Source organism: Sorex fumeus, unplaced genomic scaffold (genome assembly GCF_029834395.1).
Source record: "Sorex fumeus unplaced genomic scaffold, SorFum_2.1 ptg000080l, whole genome shotgun sequence".
NCBI lineage: Eukaryota > Metazoa > Chordata > Mammalia > Eulipotyphla > Soricidae > Sorex > Sorex fumeus.
In genome coordinates, this window is record NW_026606137.1 from 681,752 (window position 1) to 697,598 (window position 15,847).

Sequence of the window (15,847 nt, forward strand, 5' to 3'; positions counted from 1 at the left end):
TAGTCTCCTTGGAGACAAGAACTGTAAAATGGTTGGTTTTCTTTTAAAGGTTGTTGGAGTAGGCAAGGTCATGCTAGCATTTGCCTTGTGCTGAGTTTGCCAGCTTTCTGGTTAGACGTTTGTCCTAGTTTTGTCAAAGGCACTTGTATCCTGAAAAAGCTCTCACTGCCTGAAATAGGAAGAGAACATATAGGCACACTGATGTTAATATTGGGATCTATCTATTCATGGAACGTAAAGCCCAGGGGTATGGCTCAGAATGATAGAACACATGCTGTACACATGCAAGACCCTAGGTTCAGTTCTTGCTACCACAAAGTCCTCAGAGCATTGCCTGGTTAGGGGTCAGAGTGATAGCACAGTGAGTAGGGCATTTCCCTTGCATGCGGCTCACCCAGGTTCAGTCCCTGGTCTCCTGAGCACCACCAGGACTAATTCCTGAGTTCAGAGACAGGAGTAACCCCTGCGCAGTGCCGGGTGTGACCCAAAAAGCTAAAAAAAAGTTTTTAAAAAAAAACATTGCATGGTTAGACTGGGTGAAGACCACTGGGCACCACTGTGTGTGGGTACCCATAACAATGATGACCACACACACACACACACATGAGCAACTTGTTAAGATAAGGATCCCTATTTTTTTATAGACTTATAAATATTTGTGCTTGGGTTTCAGTTATACAATGATCAAGTACCCATCCCTCCACCACCACGGGTCCCAGCATCCCTCCCCCCCCCCATCCCACCCTGCCTCTGTGGCAGGGCATTCCCCCTTGTTCTCTCTTTCTTCTTTTGGGTCCTGTGTTTTGCAAGAGAGGCCTTGAGTGGCAGTCATGTTTGGTCTATAGTCTACTTTCAGCATGCTTCTCCCACCCTGGGAGGATCCTCCCAATACCCTTTATTTGGTGCTCTCTTCTCTATCTGAGCTCCCTTTTCCCCTAGCACGTGTGGCTGGCCTCCAAGTCATGGAGCAAAATTCCTGCTACTAATCTCAAGGGCTCCCTATTCTTTCTCTCCTGTTCTTACACCACTTGAATTACCTTTTGAACTTTTTCCTCCTTGAAAACTGCCCTTAATTTAATCCTCTGGTGACATTTGGCAGTTGTCCTCTATCTGTTAGACACTGGATTGACTCCAAATAGTAAGTAAACGCAGCCCACATTTTCAGAAAGCTAACAGACAGCGAGGAGAAAGGCCAACTTGCAAAATGGCATATAGATACTTCACCAATGTAACACCCATAATCAAATATTGCTAAAATAGGAAAGTAAAGACCACCACTTAATAAGAGAGTATAGTGAGAAACTGGCTTAAGATGATGTTCAAAAGAGACTTTTCTACAAAAATGTATAGTTGAAGTGACATCTGCACTTGTTTGTTCATTGCAGCACTCTTTACAATAGCCAGAAACTGGAAGAAACCTGAATGCCCAAGAACAGATGACTGGTTAAAGAAACTTTGGTACATCTACACAATGGAGTACTATGTAGCTGTTAGAAAAGATGAAGTCATGAAATTTACATACAAGTGGTACAACATGGAAAGTATCATGCTAAGCGAAATGAGTCAGAAAGAGAGGGATAGACATAGAAAGATTGCATTCATCTGGGGGATATAAAGTAACAAAATATGAGATTAATACCCAAGAATAGCTGAGATCAGCACCAGGAGGATTACTCCATAGCTTAGTGGTCAGTCGGGCATTCTAGAGGAAAGGGCAGCTCAGATAGAGAAGGGAGCACCAAATAAAGGGTGTCTGGAGGATCCTCCCAGGAGGGGAGATGCATGTCAAAAGTAGACTATGGACTGAACATGTTTGCCACTCAAGGCCTCTTTTGCAGACCACAACACCCAAAAGGAGAGAGAGAACACAGGGGATTTCCCTGCCACAGAGACAGGGGGGATGGGGGGGGATGGGGGTGGGAGGGATATTATCCATGGTGGTGGAAAATGGGCACTGGTGGAGGGATGGGTATCTGATCATTGTATAATCAAACCCAAGCACAAAAAATTGTAAATCTACAACTGTACCTCATGGTGTTTCACTAATACAAAAAAAATTTTAAAAAAATTAATCCATAAAAATTAAGGTTAAAAAAAAGAGAGAGAGACTTTTCTGAGGAAGAAGATTCTTTTTGGAAGTAAGGATGATATCCTAAAGTGTGGAAGAGAGCACGTGGAAAGAGTATACCATTCATAGAGAAGTGCTTGTAAAAAAAAAAGATAAAAGTAACAAATGGTTGTTTTCCCAAATTATGCAGAATTCTGCTTATTTCATTACAAGGGTTATGATTTAGAAGAGTGCAACAAAACCCAAATCTTTTGTACCTAACATTCTCATATATATGGTAATATTTAAATGGGCTGAAGCAATAGCATAGCAGGTAGGGCATTTGCCTTGCATGAGGCCAACCCGGGTTCAGGTTCGATTCCTCCGTTCCTCTCAGAGAGCCTGGCAAGCTACCGAGAGTATGCCTCCCACACGGCAAAGCCTGGCAAGCTCCCCGTGGAGTATTCAATATGCCAAAAAAACAGTAACAAGTCTCACAATGGAGACGTGACTGGTGCCCACTCGAGCAAATCGATGAACAACGGGAGGACAGTGGACAGTGCAGTGCTAATATTTTAATATTTTTCTAAATGGAGTGAAACTACATTGATTTTGATATTTAGCTCTTTCTCCACTGTATGATTGGTTGCTGCAAGTTTGTACATACATTATTAACATCAATCCTTCGCTTTAAAATCCTTTGCTTTAAAATCCTTTTCTGGAGTTTTGATGAGCAGTCCTTGAACCACTGCAAAACCAGAAATCAAAGTATAGAAAGACAGTGAATTCCTGTAGCTAAGTATGTGAGCTTACTCCGGATGCCATTCTGTAAAGAACAATGGAAATAATTATTTTTTAAACCTTTCAGTTACAGGTTAATACAAATAGCAGAGATTACTTAATCTTAGCATCTTAGGCTGTACTGTGGAAAAACATACCAGAAAGGAAAAAAAAAATGCTTCCTTGACAAGAATTTAACTTTATAATAATATTTATAGCCATGTGAAATTAAGTTGTACTCTTCTCATACTTTGCATTGCAAAAAGAATCTTTGGAATGAAATTTAGTGAAGGAAATTTTATTTAACTACTTGCTCTAAGTTTTCAAACAGTGCTCTCTTCTGTTAGGAGAACAGTTAGCGAATACGGGCAAAAATGGGATGACGTGGTAGTTCAAATTGCTTAGCATCTTACTTACATGAGACTTTGTAAAGAAAGGATTAACTATGATTTTTTTTTCAAGGATAAAATGATGAATCCTGGGGCTGGAGCAATAGCACAGCAGGTAGGGCATTTGCCTTGCATGCGGCCAAACTGGGTTCGATTCCCAGCATCCCAAATGGTTCCCTGAGCACCGCCAAGGGTAACTTCTGATTGCAGAGCCAGGAGTGACCCCTGTGCATCACCGGGTGTGACCCAAAAAGCCAAAACAAAAAAAGCAATGATGAATTCCATCATATTTGTGTATTCACTTATTCACACTGATGCAAAGGAAAGAAGGATTCAAGGAAACTTTTGAATAAGAAAACTTGCTCTTGCAGAGCTTAATATTCTTCCATTGTTCATGGGCTCATACCCAACATCTAGCATCCTGAATACTCATTGAATACAAGGCCACTTACAAGACAGACAAATTACAGTTTCGGCTTAGTCATTCCCTCTCCTGTAATTAAGCTTTAATTAACTGATTAATGTTCTTCAAATATGACATATTCTTCTAAGAATTATGCTATTTTTTGGGTTATTCTTAATGCCCATCAAAATTATTTTAGATACTAATACAAAACATGGGGCTGGAGCAATAGCACAGCGGGTAGGGCGTCTGCCTTGCATGCAGCCAACATGGCCGACCCGAGTTCGATTCCTCCGCCCCTCTCGGAGAGCCCGGCAAGCTACCGAGAGTATTCGATATGCCAGACACAGTAACAACAAAGTCTCCAATGGAGACGTTACTGGGCCCGCTCGAGCAAATCGATGATCAACGGGAACGCCTTTACCTTTACCTTAATACAAAACATATCGCTACACTATGTTGTCTTATAGTTTTGTAATCACAATCATATTGACTACCACTTTTATACACTTACTCATTGTTCTGCCTTCTCAATGTGTTCCTTCATACCCTAAAGAAAAGTAGTAGACTGTTCCGTTTTGTTTATTGTTGTGTCCCCAATAGAACCAGGTTTGGGGCCACTCATACTGCAAACATTCAAGAAGTGTTTTCTGATTCCATTTATAGGATCGTAGTTATTTTCATGAAATAGATCGTTTTTGACATTCGGCTTTGTCCAGTCTCCTGCATAATTTTCTAAACAGTGTTTAGATTTAGAGCAACTATTCGATTACAGAGCATAACTCTTTGCAGTGGGCGGGGCGTTTTCACCAGTCTGCCCGTTTCTTTTCTTGTGATGTCATTGGAGTGCCTTGAACATGCCTAATTCCACACAGCAAGCTGCCTCTCTGTTCTTATCAACTTCACACAGCCCGTGAAGGCCTCAGTCAGTCAGCCCCCGGCTTTGCCACAAACATGAGGTTCAAATTTCCTCTCGTAGCCATTGGCCTGGAAGTTGCCATGATTGTTTTATTTCACTTTTTTGTTGAGTATGAAACGGAACAGAAGCCTAATAGCACCAAGACAGGCACCGTGGACAGAACCCTGGAGTTGTATCCTTGTGAGTAACCAATCTACTTCTTCTACATTGGGGTTTCTTGGACTCTCAGAGTGTGAGATCTTTAAACACTGTAGGCACTTAAGCTCTATGTTGAACTGCTCATAAAATATGATAGTTATGAGTACAAAGGCTATCATACATTTGTACTGAGGCATGTGGTCTTTTCTCTGCTATTAATGTTATTAATAATAGCATATTATTAATGTTATTACTATATTATTAATACATTAATATATTATATCATTATAATTATTAATATTAATATTATTAATTTATTATTAATATATTACTAATACTGTTGATTATTATAATTATATTGTTGTAATTATTAATGTTATTAATATATTATTAATGTTATTAATGCTATTAATGTTATTAATAATAGCATATCCTAACAGGATTGGTGTCTATTGAGATATTAGAATAAACCAATTGATAGTTTTTTGTGTGGCCTTCACGTTGCTAGATATCCTTACTTTCCCCTTTGACTGAACACTAATTTTATAAGATATAAAAATGTCATACCTTATTAAAAGAAACTTACTCAGTGTAACTTTAGGAGGGATAATGTAGCAAACATGAAATATTGAGGCTAATATGTATTTCATAAGGCTGCACTAAAGAATATGTGAGATATAGAATTTTAATTAAAAATATGTTCCAGGCTTTATAATATTCTTAAAAGAAAGCAGTTCCTCTGAGATGCAGCAATATGTATTATAGTTTTTAAGTACGAACTTTTAAAAGCAATATAAACTTTCTTTTTTCATGCTTACATTTTTTAGGGAGCTTATATAATGGGTGAAATTCTCGTGTAGAAATTACATCCAGAGTTTCTAAGTGACTCAGCAAAAATGTACCATTACAAGTAAAAGTCAGAGTTAGGACCGTACGTCAGATACATAGACTCCAAATTCAGTCCTCTTTGTACTAGCTAGATGACCAAGAGAGTTCCTGATTTTATAAACTTACAAGAGGACACTAAAGCAAAACAGAATTCTGTCCAGTTCTTTGACATCCACTAAGTATTTTATTAAAAACCAAATGTGTCCCACAGAAAACTTATTCAGAGATTAGAGCAAATTTTGTTTTTAATCTAAGACATTACTGGTCCCTTACACATGTGAAAAACTAGCTGCCATAGTACTGGAAACAAAATGCTAAAATACAAGCTATAATTCATGTTTTCCAAATCCATTTCTTTTAAGAACTTTGAAGCTTCAAAATTTGTTTAATTCATTGTGAATGCTCTAATTTCTCAAGATACAACTTTAAGAATTAGAGATAAAAAGCCAAGTTGGAAAACACCAAATTGCTAAATATGGCTTTTTAGATTTTGGGCCTACCAATCTTAGGACACATACTCCAACACTTGCAGGGACTGTGGAAGTTCAATCACTTTATCATTCACTATGAAAAATGGTACTAAGCTCCCAATTTTGTCAAGCAATCTTTGAAGACAAAGTTTCTAAACAGTGAATAAAACAAAAAACAGACAAAACAAAGTATACGTTCTTATAAAGTTGATATTCTTATAAAGATATTTCAAGTGAGAAAAGGCAAACTAAAGCATATAAACAAAAAACTATTAATGCCACCACATATATGATATCATAGACACATATTATACCAGCTAATATATATACATTGTATATATTACATATAAAATATTGTTATTTATCTTAAATATAAACACTCAAAAACATACATAGTAATCTCATAATAAAATGCCACAGAAATAAAGTAATATTTAGAAAATTGATGCATCTAAATTATCATTGCTAAGTGAGAGCATTAAATCCTAATAGCATATCCTAAGCCCCCCGTTATATATAATTAGTTAACCTCTTTCTTATGCATCTAGAATAGCACCAATTCTGCATGATTTTTTTTCCATTTTTTTGTGCTTGATACAGCTGATGTGTCAGAAAATCCAGATAAATACAGATTTAGAAAAATAATTACAGTCCAAATGTGACCATTTCTTCCTCCTTTCCCATTTCTACCTCTGCTGCCCTGGTTCTCTAAGCAAGAGTTACTCAAACGTTATGCAACTGTGGTTTCCTTCAGATTTTCTTTTCAGATTTTGTCTATTCTAAATAGTGCTGCAATGAACAGGAGAGTGCATCTTTTTTTTTTAATAGATTGCAGGGCATGGGGGAGGGAGAATGTCTTGTGGTAGATGCCAAGAAGAGTAATCACAATAATATCAAGACCAAAATTGTTTTTCACTTCCTTTTAAAATTTTAAACTTCCTCAAAATTGACTAAAAGGTATAGGAGAAAGTTCTCTGCAAATCCAAATAACAGTGAGATGTCATCTCACATCAGTGAGACTGGCACACATCACAAAGAACAAAAACAACCAGTGTTAGTGAGGATATGGGGGGAATGGAACCCTCATCTACTTCAGGTGGAGATGTCTGGTTCAACCGTTTTGGAATGCACATAGACACTTCTCAAAAAATTAGGAATTGAACTTCCATATGGCCCAGGAATTCTACTTCTTTGGCATCTCCAAAGACCCCCCAAAAAATTCTATTCATAAAACTACATTTGCACTCCTGTATTCATTGCAGCACTATTCACAATAGCCAAAATCTGAAAACAACTCAGTGGCCAAGAACAGATGACTAGATGAAGAAACTTTTTCACTTTATAATAGCACTGTCCTCCCGTTGTTACTCAATTTGCTCGAGCGGGCACAGTAACATCTCCATTGCGAGACTTGTTGTTACTGTGTTTGGCATACTGAATACGTCACGGGGAGCTTGCCAGGCTCTGTAGTGCGGGAAAGATATTCTCAGTAGCTTGTTGGTCTCTTCGAGAGGGGCAGAGCTATCGAACCTGGGTCTGCAGGGTGGGCTGCATCTGTACTCTATTATTGTATTTTTCCTGTTTGGAGAGCCACAGCCCATGGTTCTTGGGGATTAGTCCTAGGTCTGTGCTCAGTGATCACTCCTTGAGGAATTCGAGGGACCACATGCCATTCTGGGGTGCCAGGAACAGAGGAACCCAGGTTGGCCACATGCCAGGCAAGTTCTCTCCCACTATGTTATCTCTCTGGCCATTGTACTTTCACATACTTCCATATTTGATTTTTCCCTCTTTTCACTTGCTTCATGGAGGGATTTATTTTTTTTTTCCATGTGTTGGAACCAACTCATCCTTCACCCTACCAATATTGTCATAAAATCTGAACATGCACACTTTTCAATTCATTTTTCTTGGTACCCTCAGAAGGAACTTTCAACACAAATATCTTGTCCGGTCTCATCTAGAAATTATTTCAGACACCGTTGGAACATTGCATAAGAGCTTTCTGATAAACCCTTTGGGCTTACCTTTCTTTCTTATTCTATATGTACAATTAGCACTGTTTAGCACTGTCCTCCCGTTGTTCATCGATTTGCTCGAGCAGACCCAGTAATGTCTCCATTGTGAGACTTGTTACTGTGTTTGGCATATCGAATACATCACGGGTAGCTTGCCAGGCTTTGCTGTGTGGGCGAGGTACTCTCGGTAGCTTGCTGGGGTCTCTGAGAGAGGCGGAGGAATCGAACCTGGGCTGGCCAGGTTGGCCATGTGCAAGGCAAACACCCTACCCGCTGTGCTATTCCTTTATAATAGAAATATCAAATCACAGTTGCCAATGGTAGTTAATAGCTGGAAAATTATATATTCTTCTCATGAACCCAATAAACATTTTATTTGTAGACAGGAACTTTAACACATAGATATGCCTGTGAACACCCACCCCCTCATACACATCCACATCCAGATACATATGTGCACACACACGACCCACAAGGACAAGGAGAATGAGGCCAGAGTGAGAAGAAGAGAGGAAAAATTAAAGCAATAGTTTTTTCCTGAATCCCAGAAGAACATCAAGCAGACCACAAAGTAAAATCATATATGGAAGGCAGTCCTCACTCAAAATGCTGACCACACCCTATTCTATACACAACTGAAAGTTCTTTCTTCTATAAAGTGACCTAAAATTATTGCTGTACTAATCTCCCAACTCAATTGTATTATCTCTGGCTGGACTAGTTTATATAACAGACCCAGATCCATCTAACTGTATTCTACATGTGTTTTTCTTACATTTCAAACAATTGCCTTAAATGAAACTTAAACACTAGTCATAAGTCACTGTATCACTGTATCACTGTATCACTGTCCTCCCGTTGTTCATCGATTTGCTTGAGCGGGCCCAGCGACATTTCCACTTTTTTGGAGACTTGTTGTTACTGTGTTTGGCATATTGAATATGTCACGGGTAGCTTGCCAGGCTTTGCATTGCAGGTGAGATACTCTTGGTAGCTTGCCGGGCTCTCCAAGAGGGGTACAGGAATTGAACCCGGCTCGGCCAGGCTGGCTGCATGCAAGGCAAATACCCTACCACTGTGCTATCGCTCCAGCTCCGTCATGTGTCATAAGTCATTGGAGATAAAATTACTAAGTATTTACTTGTTTTAAAATGTTTAGCCAGGAAGAGAACTGGAATATATGCTTTTCCTGAAGAAGTCCATGGCTTGAACCCTAGCACTGCCTGGTCCCCACCAAATACCTCCAAGGAGTGACCCCTAAGCACCAAGTCTAGGTAGCTTCTAAATGCCACCAGGCATGACACCAAAAGAAAACCAAGTTTCTCAAGATGTAACTCAATAGTATTGGTGGTAGAAAATGTGCACTGGTGGAGGAATGGGTGTTCGATTATTTTATGACTGAAATTCAAACATTAATGCTTTGTAACTGTATCAGGATGGTTCAATAAAAAAAATCTAAAAAGAAATATGCAACCCAATAACACATCAAAAAAATCTTTCTTCCCCCTACAAGTGTGTAATGCTAAAGATGGTCAAGATTAGTTACTAATAATTATCAATTTGGTACCTTTTCCTTCATTTGTGTTAAAGTTCCAGAGTTATATTTTTCACATACTTATATTTTTCACCATCTCTGAAAATAGTAACACAGTGAAGAAGGCAAAATGCAGCTTGGAATGATCAGGGAAAACCTTTTAATATTTCAGATTCCCTGAAAATATCTCCAAGATGCATTAGATATCTGCACATCATATTTTAGGAACCACTGAAGGTAAACCAGTAAAAAATGTGCAAAACACTAGAATTATTATACACAGTTCAATGTTATTAAGGGATAAAGTACAGTCATTTATTTTTAGATCTTCATTTAAGATTTTGTTCTGATGTTTATTCAGGTATCATTAAGTGCATTACCAATTTATATGTTATGGGCAAAAAGTAACTAATGTTCAGTGTAAACAATCCCTACGAAATATTTTGCTGGCATTCTAAGTTTTTCCCAGAATCATTGTGATGCCTTCTGTCATTTCATGTTCATGTACCATCCATGGGCTGGAGCGATAGCACAGCGGTAGGGCGTTTGCCTTATAAGCGGCCAAGATGCCCGACCCAAGTTCGATTCCTCAGCCCCTCTCGGAGAGCCTGGCAAGCTACCGAGAGTATCTCGCCCGCATGGCAGAGCCTGGCAAGCTACCCGTGACCTATTCGATATGCCAAACCAGTAACAACAAGTCTCATGATGGAGACATTACTGGGCCCGCTCGAGCAAATCTATGAACAAGGGGAGGACCGTGACCATGGCTGTACCATCCATAAGACATAAGATTCTTATGTCATAAGACATAAATTTCACATTCTGTCATTTCACATTCATGTACCATTCATAAGACATAAGATTCCAGTAGACTCTGACTGCTGCCTTTTAATAAAAATAGTTTTTTCCTCTTGAAAGATCTAAAAGAAATGAACAAAACTAGAATCCAAATCTTTATTTCTAAATTTCTTTCCCTACTTAGGGACTAATTGGACAATTGTTGATTCAGGACAAAAAAAAAAAAAGCATAAGGTAGGGCTGAAGCGATAATGTAACTGGTAGGATGCTTGCCTTGCATGCTGCCAACCCTTGGTCGATCCCTGGCACGCCAGCTGGTACTCCAAGCAGAGCCAGGATTAAGCCCTGAGCATTGCCAGGTGTAGCCCAAAAACAAAAACCAAAAACTCACCACCAACAGACAAGGACAAGATAAGCACATGCTTATACACCACTAACAAATTTTTTTATTGGAATATGTCACGGTCACAGTCATATTGTTCATCGATTTGCTCGAGCGGGCCCAGTAACATCTCCACTGAGACACTTGTTACTGTGTTTGGCATATCAAATACGTCACGGGGAGCTTATCAAGCTTTGCCATGCGGGTGAGATACTCTCGGTAGCTTGCCGGACTCTCCAAGAGGGGTGGAGGAATCAAACTAGGGTCAACCATGTTGACCGCATGCAAGGCAAACGCCCTACCGCTGTGCTATCGCTCCAATCCCTGGAATACGTCAAATAACAAAGAATGCTGCTTGAAGAAGCACCAATTAGTTCAATTGGGTTAAGTGGACAAGTGGAGCAATGGAAACGATGATATAGTGGTAATAACACATTAAAGGGCTGAAGGGAGAGGACAAAGGGTAAGGCACTTGCCTTACACACAGCCAGCCCTGATAGTGGGTGCAACTCCGAGGGCCCCCAGCTCCTTCAGGGAACCCTGGCACTACAGGCCCAGAGCAGAATCATGTCTTTGGGCCCTTGTCTTGAACCACCAGCCAAGTTAGGAGAATAGCTGATAGAGGTCCTGCATTGTTTGCAGAACACCCTCCCCCCAAAAAAAATTTAAAGAGAATAGTACATAACTTTTTATTATGCATTTTTCCTAAATATTTAAAGTATATAAAAATTAAAAGTATGTAGAACAAAACAGACAGAACTCCAGGTAAGGCGCTTGCTAGGCATGGGGATTTCTTCAATCCCCCGCATGAAGAAAGTGAGGAGTAAGCCCTGAGAACGGGGCTTTGACCTAAAACTCTCTTTTTTTTTTTTTGAATAGGAAGATACCAGTTCTGCATGTTTTCTCTGTCTTTATTTAACATGCCCTCTATCCCAGTTACTGCAGATATAAATAAAGCAGTCTATGCCCTCACGGAGATGAACGAAATGGTATTATTCCCATTTTACAGACTAAAGTAACTAAGGCTCAGGGGGATGTTTTTTGGAAGGACACACATCTAGTCTTGCTCAGGAGACCACTCACAGTGGTACTCAGACCAGGCAGTGTTAGAAATTAATCCCAGGACTCCTGGAGGCAGAGAATGTGCTCTAGCCCTTCAAGCTGTATTCCAGTCTTCTGGGAGATCCTTTCATTATCTAAGGTCGTAGGGTTAGCAAAATTCAGCGAATCTGTTGTAAAGCTAATGCCATCTACTCTTGCTCAGTATTATTTGTAATACTGATTATTTATAACTTGAAATGTGTCACTGTCACTGTCACTGTCTTCCCGTTGTTCATCAATTTGCTCAAGCGGGCCCAGTAACGTCTCCATTGGAGACTTTGTTTTTACTGTGTTTGGCATATCGAATATATCACGGGTAGCTTGCCAGGCTCTGCCGTGCGGGCGAGATACTCTTGCCGGACTCTCCAAGAGGGGCAGAGGAATCGAACTAGGTTTGGCCATGTTGGCTGTGTGCAAGGCAAACGCCCTACCGCTGTGCTATTGCTCCAGTCCATTTGAAATGTGACGAATACAAATTGATTTCAACCAGGTACATAGGAATTAATTATAAAAACCCTGCAGGCATCTAGTATCCTTACATTTCTCCAATTTTTAAATTTTTCAATATATTCCTTTGTTTTCTGTTACCAATTTTCATAAAAATACTTCAAATAAAAGTAGTCTAACTTCGGTAAGGAAGAACAGTGGGGAAGGGAGAAGGAAGCAAGGACCAACTGGGAACGTGGTTTTCTAAAATAAAAAAGGTCCAGAATTTTCTGTGTCACTAGACAAAACTTCTTAAGTATAAAAGTCATAATTTTTGCCCTAGAACTTTTAACAAAACAGGAAAATTTCATAGTAATATTTCCTTAGGGCTGGAGCAATAGCACAGCGGTAGGGCATTTGCCTTGCATGCAACCAACCCGACCGACACGGGTTCTATTCCTCCGCCCCTCTCGGAGAGCCCGGCAAGCTACCGAAATATCTCTCCCTCACGGCAAAGCCTGGCAAGCTACCCGTGACGTATTCGATATGCCAAACACAGTAACAACAAGTCTCACAATGGAGACGTTACTGGGCCCGCTGGAGTAAATCGATGAAATTTCCTTAGAAGTATAACTTTTAATCTCTTTTTTTAATCACCTCCACTACTAACTGTCCCAATTTTGAACCCATTAGTCCTTCTGGGAGTTGAGGCATGTTAAGCAACTTCCTAGTTCCTATACATTAGACATCCAGTAGCATTCAAGTTGTAATAACCAAAAATGGGCTTAGACATTAATAAACATATTCTAGAAGATAAAATAACTTTCTACCATATATAACTGTGTTTTAAAAAAAATTTTTTGGCCACACTTGGCAATGCTCATGAGTTACTCCTATTTCTGTGCTCAGTAACTACTCCTGACAGAGCTCAGGGGACCATGTGTGATGCCTGGGATCGAACTCAGGTCAGCCACATGCAAGGCAAATGCCCTACTCACTGTCCTCTTGCTCCAACCTCGTGAATATTTGATTTACACAAGTCTTTGCAATTCTTAAAGCCTGTTGGAAGACTTCTTAAAAGTTTAAATCTTTTTGAAGTCATGAAATTTACATACAAGTGGTACTACATGGAAAGTATCATGCTAAGCGAAATGAGTCAGAAAGAGAGGGATAGACATAGAAAGATTGCATTCATCTGGGGATATAAAGTAACAAAGTATGAGATTAATACCCAAAAATAGCTGAGATCAGCACCAGGAGGATTACTCCATAACTTAGAGGCCAGCCGGGTATCCTAGAGGAAAGGGCAGTTCAGATAGAGAAGGGAGCACCAAATAAAGGATGTTTGGAGGATCCTCCCAGGAGGGGAGATGCATGTTGAAAGTAGACTATGGACTGAACATGTTTGCCACTCAATGCCTCTTTTGCAGACCACAACACCCAAAAGGAGAGAGAGAACACAGGGGATTGCCCTGCCACAGAGACAGGGGGGATGGGGGGAAGGGGGTGGGGGGATATTATCCATGGTGGTGGAAAATGGGCACTGGTGGAGGGATGGGTATCTGATCATTGTATAATCGAAACCCAAGCACAAAAAATTGTAAATCTACAACTGTAAAAAAGAAAGAAAGAAAGAAACAAATAAAAAAAGATAAAAAAATTTAAATCTTTAAAAAAAGTCCTTTTTTTACTGAACAAAGAGAATTCTTAGTTGCTTTAGGAAAATGGTTTACTCCACAAACTAAATTTCGTGGCATTCTCCTTAGTCCTCACTCAGGAATTCTTAGAGGTGGATGCAAGATCATTCACAATCCTAATTACTCATAAACATTTTATCTATGCCTTTTGATAATTACAGAAGCCCTTTTAATTACAGAAGCATTATTTTTCTTTTTTTTTAATTTAATTTTTATTAGTGAGACACCATGAGGTACAGTTGTAGACTTACACATTTTTGTGTTTGGGTTTCAATTATACAATGATCAAAATACCCATCCCTCCACCAGTGCCCATTTCCCACCACCACGGATCCCAGTATCCCTCCCACCCTCCATCCCCCCCATCCCACCCTGCCTCTGTGGCAGGGCATTCCCTTTGGTTCTCTCTCTCCTTTTGGGTGTTGTGGTTTGCAAAAGAGGCATTGAGTGGCAGCCATGTTTGGTCTAGAGTCTACTTTCAGCACAGAAGCATTATTTTTCAAAAGCCTTCACCACTTTATCAACTCTATCACCCTAAATAATAGAAGAGGTTATTAGGCCCCCTTGTGGCAAAAAAAAATGACAAGCATTAGATAGGCCAAAAATGCTGGCCTCCACATAAAACACTTGGTTGTTTTATTTGTCTCTTTTCCATTAAGGGCTGGAGTGATAGCACCGTGGGTAGGGCGTTTGCCTTGCACGTGGCCAACCCGCTGGACCAGAGATCCTTTCCTCCGCCTTCCATTCTTCTGTCCCTCTCGGAGAGCCCAGCAAGCTACTGAGAGTATCTCGCCTGCAGGGCAAAGCCTGGCAAGGAACCTGCCACGTATTTGATATGACAAACACAGTAATAACAAGTCTCACAATGTTTCTGGGCCCACTCAAGCAAATCAATGAACAACGGGAGGACAGGGACAGTGACAGTGACAGTTTTCCATTAAAAGGAGTAAAGATACCATTTAAATAATTATTAAATCGGAGCGTGTGATATTTGTAAAATTAAATAAAGCAGAGTTTTACATTGGTTGGTTTCTGCTTGATTTTAAATCAGTAGATTTGAGGTCAGGTTATAGTTCAGGGGTAGGATTCTTGCCTTGCATGTGTGACACCCTGAGTTTAATTCTTAGGACAATAACAAAAACAATTAATATATCATAGGAGGAATATGAGAGTCCTAGGAGGGAAAAATGAATATTTAGGAAAATAAATTGCTGGACTTAGTTGAACAATAAAATCCATAAGAATAAATTCTAACTCTTATCTTTATTATGACTGTTAGTAAATGAATTTTAGAGCTAGGCAAGATTTAGGGTTTCATCATCCAAACCATTCTTTAATAGAGATAGAACTGAATCCCATAATAGCAAAATCATGTTATCCTGTTCCGTTAGTTCCACTCCAACTCATCTGATATTCTAAACCAAAGTTTTACCTATAAAAATTAGATGGTGTTTCAAAGCAACTTGCAAAATAAAAGAAATATCTGTCAACACTTGTATATCAAAAACATCAAATCAGCATTTGTTAGCTAGAATTTTTAAAATTTTTTTTTATTTTATAAGGTAGTTCACAATATTTGGTTATGTTTAATATTCAAACACCAATCCCATCACAATTACACCTTCCCACCACCAAATTTGGATGTTTTCATCTCAAGCCCCAATCCCTGTCCCAAAGCAAAACCGAAATAATATATTTTGTATTGTCTGTTCTGACGAACTGCTGAGAATGCTTAAAAAAAAGTATTCATATAGGAAACAGTGTGAAGATTATTCTATTTTGGCAAGGGCCATTAAGACATTCTTTAGGATATCACTAACATGTTGTTAAAGGTTGAGTGATGTGAACTTTTGTGTT

The 15,847-nt window shown here is 39.4% G+C and overlaps 1 protein-coding gene across 1 annotated transcript in view; it reads left to right on the top strand.

Annotated features, from left to right (window-relative positions):
• Nucleotides 1–4,573: 4,573 nt before the first annotated feature.
• Nucleotides 4,574–15,847, top strand: part of RHAG (Rh associated glycoprotein) — a 33,865-nt gene continuing 22,591 nt past the window's right edge. Inside the window, exon 1 of the mRNA XM_056130632.1 lies at nucleotides 4,574–4,718. Coding sequence (XP_055986607.1) covers nucleotides 4,574–4,718 — 145 coding nt within the window. The remainder of the gene's footprint in view (nucleotides 4,719–15,847) is intronic.